This window comes from Grammomys surdaster, unplaced genomic scaffold (assembly GCF_004785775.1).
Source record: "Grammomys surdaster isolate TR1022 unplaced genomic scaffold, NIH_TR_1.0 314, whole genome shotgun sequence".
Classification (NCBI taxonomy): Eukaryota; Metazoa; Chordata; class Mammalia; order Rodentia; family Muridae; genus Grammomys; species Grammomys surdaster.
This window is the reverse complement of record NW_021604733.1, coordinates 218689-223740: the sequence shown is the minus strand read 5'-3', so window position 1 is coordinate 223740 and position 5052 is coordinate 218689. Positions and strand designations below refer to the sequence as shown.

The 5052-nt window shown below is 54.8% G+C and overlaps 1 protein-coding gene across 2 annotated transcripts; it reads left to right on the top strand.

Annotated features, from left to right (window-relative positions):
- Positions 1-848: 848 nt before the first annotated feature.
- Kcnf1 (potassium voltage-gated channel modifier subfamily F member 1) lies at positions 849-3549 on the top strand. Of its 2 annotated transcripts, XM_028777778.1 has the most exons (2): positions 849-1412; positions 1443-3549. In XM_028777778.1, the coding sequence occupies exons 1-2, from the start codon at positions 1340-1342 to the stop codon at positions 2885-2887; spliced, it is 1518 nt and encodes a 505-aa protein (XP_028633611.1). In that variant the 5' UTR covers positions 849-1339; the 3' UTR covers positions 2888-3549. The 2 variants fall into 2 exon arrangements, with proteins under 2 accessions (XP_028633611.1, XP_028633610.1); XM_028777777.1 differs by having other exon boundaries at positions 1340-2887.
- The last annotated feature ends 1503 nt before the right edge of the window (positions 3550-5052 follow it).

Here is a 5052-nt window from a genome sequence, read left to right as displayed (position 1 = left end):
CAGAGAGACAGAGAGACAGACAGACAAACAATTCCTAGCCCAGGATAGCTTCCAACTCTAGAGGATATCCTTGAACTTCTGATCTTCTTACCTCCCTTTCCTAAATGAGGAAAGCTTGGATCTTAGACAAGCAGCCCTGTTTCTGTAGTACCAGAGAGCAAACACAGGGCCTTGTGCGTGCTAGGCAAAGAACTCTACCAATTGAGCTACATCTCTGCCCAGTTTATGTTTTAAATCCAATTCCAGGCCATAGCTAGATCCAGGTTGATAACGCTGTGGTTAAGACCCTGGATCTGAACCCGAGAGGCTCTCTGCCTAAGAAAAGATGAGAGGGAGTATAGGGGCATCCAACTGGAAGAACTGACTTCTCTCAGAGTAGAGGGGATTATGGGCACAGGGGCCATAGGAATCCAAGGCTCTGGGAGCTAGTGGTGATGGTATTGGCCTACTGGAAGCTAGCAGCTAGGCTAGCATGAAAACCCTGGATTAAGGGATGGCTAAACTCTCCTCCCTTTCCATCTTGTGACCTGAAGCAATTTCCTCTTTATTGTGAAGGCTGAGACAAGTTGTAGGGGTAGAGGACAAAGTCACACCATCAGTAGCAGGACAGTGCGCAGGAGTGTCAGGGACTCTTCCAGGGCCTACGGATGCCTAGGACAGAAGAGATGTGCCCAAGGAGTGGGCGGCTGCCCCTTGAGGGACTTGGTGAGCAACAGACGAAGGTCCTCTTTCCCCCGCTCACCTAGCTGCTCAGGAGGGACTTGGCAGCTTGAGCCGGGCTATCCTTAAAGCTCTTGGTCCTAACCTCTGAGCCCCACAGATCAGCGGGTGACGCCCGGTGGCACGGTGGCAGCAGCTGTGCAGGTTTGCCCAAGGGTTAACTCATTCCTGGGCAGCTGCAGCGCGTGCGGTGCGAAATCTCACCAGAAGAGGGTACAGTAGCAAAGCGTTTGACGTCAGGCTGGAATTCCTATTGTGTTTCGGACCTGCTCCTGCAAAGCCAGTCCAAGTTAGCTCTCTGTACAGCCCGGATCGCACTGCTCTGGGGCTGACCTGCCGCTGCCGCTCACCCCGGGAAGGAAGACGCTGCCTGAGAGAAAAACCTCGTCCTGTCCTGGACCGAGCTGAAGGAGCCCGTGGGTGAGTGTCCCCAACATCCGAGGCCACCGGCCGCAGAGTCCCCCGCCAGAGCTCCTGGATGCCCGTGTACAGCCCCGCCACAGGGTGCATGGCTCCCTTGCAGCGCGCCCCAGTGTGCCTCTGCCCGCTGTGAGTGCCTTTCCCGGCAGGTGGTTGTTGTCCCCAGGGCCTCGCATTGGCAGCGGCTGCGGCAGGGCTCATGGAACCGGGACTTGCAAGCGAACCCACGGGGAGCATGGACGCATCTGCCGAGCAAAGCCTCCCTGAGCCAGGCAGCCAGGAGCAAAGCCTCCCTGAGCCAGGCAGCCAGGACACCGTGGCAGGCGACGACATTGAGATCGTGGTAAATGTGGGGGGCGTGCGGCAGGTGCTCTACGGAGACCTCCTCAGCCAGTACCCCGAGACTCGGCTGGCAGAGCTCATCAACTGCTTGGCGGGGGGCTATGACACCATCTTCTCTCTGTGCGACGATTACGACCCGGGCAAGCGCGAATTCTACTTTGACCGGGACCCGGACGCGTTCAAGTGTGTCATTGAGGTATACTATTTCGGGGAGGTCCACATGAAGAAGGGTATCTGCCCCATATGCTTCAAGAACGAGATGGACTTCTGGAAGGTGGACCTCAAATTCCTGGATGACTGTTGCAAGAGCCATCTGAGTGAGAAGCGCGAGGAGCTGGAGGAGATCGCGCGCAGGGTGCAGCTCATCTTGGACGACCTGGGTGTAGATGCAGCGGAGGGCCGCTGGCGCCGCTGCCAGAAGTGCGTCTGGAAGTTCCTGGAGAAGCCGGAGTCTTCGTGCCCTGCGCGGGTGGTGGCAGTTCTATCCTTCCTACTCATCCTTGTCTCCTCCGTGGTCATGTGCATGGGTACCATACCCGAGCTGCAAGTGGTGGACTCCGAAGGCAACCGCGTGGAACACCCGACGCTGGAGAACGTGGAGACTGCTTGCATCGGCTGGTTCACTCTGGAGTACCTGCTGCGCCTCTTCTCATCGCCCAACAAGCTGCACTTTGCCCTGTCCTTCATGAACATTGTGGATGTGCTGGCCATTCTCCCCTTCTATGTGAGCCTCACACTCACGCACCTGGGCGCAAGAATGATGGAGCTGACCAACGTGCAGCAGGCTGTGCAGGCCCTGCGGATCATGCGCATAGCTCGCATCTTCAAGCTGGCCCGCCACTCCTCCGGCCTGCAGACCCTCACCTACGCCCTCAAGCGCAGTTTCAAGGAACTGGGGCTATTGCTTATGTACCTGGCCGTGGGCATCTTCGTCTTTTCCGCACTAGGCTACACCATGGAGCAGAGTCACCCTGAAACTCTGTTCAAGAGCATCCCCCAGTCCTTCTGGTGGGCTATCATCACCATGACCACAGTGGGCTATGGTGACATCTACCCCAAGACCACTCTGGGCAAGCTCAACGCGGCCATCAGCTTCTTGTGTGGTGTAATTGCCATTGCCCTACCCATTCACCCCATCATTAACAACTTTGTCAGGTACTACAACAAACAACGTGTCCTAGAGACGGCGGCCAAGCATGAGCTGGAGCTGATGGAGCTCAACTCCAGCAGTGCAGAAGGCAAGCCCGGGGGCTCTCGCAGCGACCTAGATACCCTACCCCCAGAGCCTGCAGCCAGGGAGGGGCCAAGCTGGGGTAGCCGGCTGAAGCTCTCGCACAGTGATACCTTCATTCCCCTGCTGACAGAGGAGAAACATCATAGGACCCGGCTACAAAGCTGCAAGTGACGGCTGGGCTCCCTGACAGGGACAGACTGGGTTGTGGATGGACAAAACCATTGGGTAGACATGTCAGTGGGCATGTCTGTGGTTTCAGAGGAGCTGCCTGTGTCTTCCAGCCCTCCCCTGAGCAGACCTTTGTCAAGACTGGGTAAGACTCCTTGGGTGCCAGCTGTCCAGGTGCAGGGGGTCTGGGGAGTACAGGAGCCACAGGGCCACTTGGGGCTATCAGAATGGTCTGGCATGAGCCCACATCTGCTTCTGTGCCCCCTTCAATAAAGCCTCCTGTTCAGCACACCCTCCATGCTGTGGGTTGTCTCAGGCTGATTACCCCCAGAGTGACTACTGCACACCCTAGCGCCAGGCCAGGAAGGAGGTGTGCAGCTCCAGAGGGAGTGGGGGCAGCTATTTTTAGTTGAGAGCTAATTAAAGAAGGGCTGCAAGGCAGGGTTCAGCTCCAAGGCGCCTTGCCACATTCCAGGAGATATTCTCCTGCTTCCTTCTGTGGGAAAGCTGGGCTTCCTGAGGCTTGGGGAGGAAGGAGAGGTGACAAAGCCCATTGGTGGGGCAGCTAACTCATAGTTGTCACCTGTGGAGTAGCCCTTTTCACATCTCCCTTTTCCTTTCCAGCTACCCTGGTAGTCTGGCAACCCCATTTTACAGGTAATAAAACTGAGGCTCAGGGTCACAAAAGAAAAGAAATTCAGCCCTGGTTTTGATTGTCCCCATGTGGTCTCTCCAACAACAGGCTATATTGAGGCAGAGTCCTTTTGGGGGTTTTTATAAGGGAGGGTCTAAATTCCTAAGTGATTAGTGTGTCAGGGGGACCTCAGAGAAACACAGCTCTTAATTCAGCTCCTGGCATAAGATGGCTCAGTCATTTATTGAAAGGGAAACAGTCATAGCTGTTTCTATCATTCTAGGCTGGGAAGGGGAGAGTTTACACCTGCCCCGTGTGGTCACTGCTGGTCTGGGCTGGCTGGGCACGAGGGCAGTTAAAGGATGGGCACAACACTGTAGTGCTGCTCTTAGCCAAAGGCTAAGCTGGGCCTGTGTGCCTAACCCTTTGTGGTTTTCCACCTTCTAGGAGCCGCAGACCCTTTTTCTTCGCCCAGCACCCTACCCCAGCTGTGGGGGCACCAAGGAAGGAACACTGTGGTGGAGTAGGAGGTAGAGGATATAAAGGGAGGGATAGAGGTGTCTTCCATCTGCCTCCACTCTGAGTGGCTCTTTTCTGCTCCCTGAGCACAGATTTTTCTCAGAAGTATGAGGAGGACTGATTTTTCTAAGTCTACCTTTTCAGAATTTCCAAGGTTTGGGCTTCTGATTCTTACAGCAGTGTCTCTAGGAGGTGGGAGGTTGTCATTTGGAGGGAGAGGTTTTGAGAGCCCAGGTTCTATCGGCAGGGTGCAGGCTCGCTTCATGGCTTCAGTGTTAAGACACTCAGGATTAGACCAGGGGTAGATGGCCCATGTAGCAACGACATCAGTGGCCATCCAAGAGGACACAAGGACAGCCCCGTGTCCCTCCAGTCGTCCCACTTAGGATTCTGAAGGTCTTTAGCACTTCTAGTCAAGCTGGCTAAGGCATTGGTTGCTCCAAACTGGTGTATGCCTCCTCTTCACATTTCTCCAGGCTGATACCAGGTCCTGGGAATGTAAAAAGCAGAGGAAGACTTTGGAGTCTAAGGAAGTGGAGACTCTAGATAGGGGAGGGCAAGGATTACCAGAGTATGTAAGTTCTTGGGGCTTAGGAGATTTGCTGAAAGGTTGGCCTGCCTTTATTTGTCCCCTTTATGCAGAATCCTTGGAAAGCTAGGATGTGGGTACCATCCTGAGGACTCAGAGCCCCAGGAAGAGGGAAAAGCTCAGGGTTTAAAGAGAGCTGACTGACCTTGGGACAGAAGGCCATCTTCCTGTGTTCCCTGCCTTCTGGGGCAGTGGTACTGGAGATGGAGATGGGGAATTACAGGGAAGAATACTCAGCACTCCAAAGCATCTTTTGCTCATTCAGGAGTGGAAGACCAAGCCCTAAGGAGTGAGCCATCTGTGAGATCTTTACAACCTAGGATCCAGTGGGACATTGGTTCCAGGGGGACTGAATGACTGATAGTGATCCTTACACAGTGATATGCTTTGTCATAGAGGAGTGGACCAGATGTTCTGAGAGCCAGG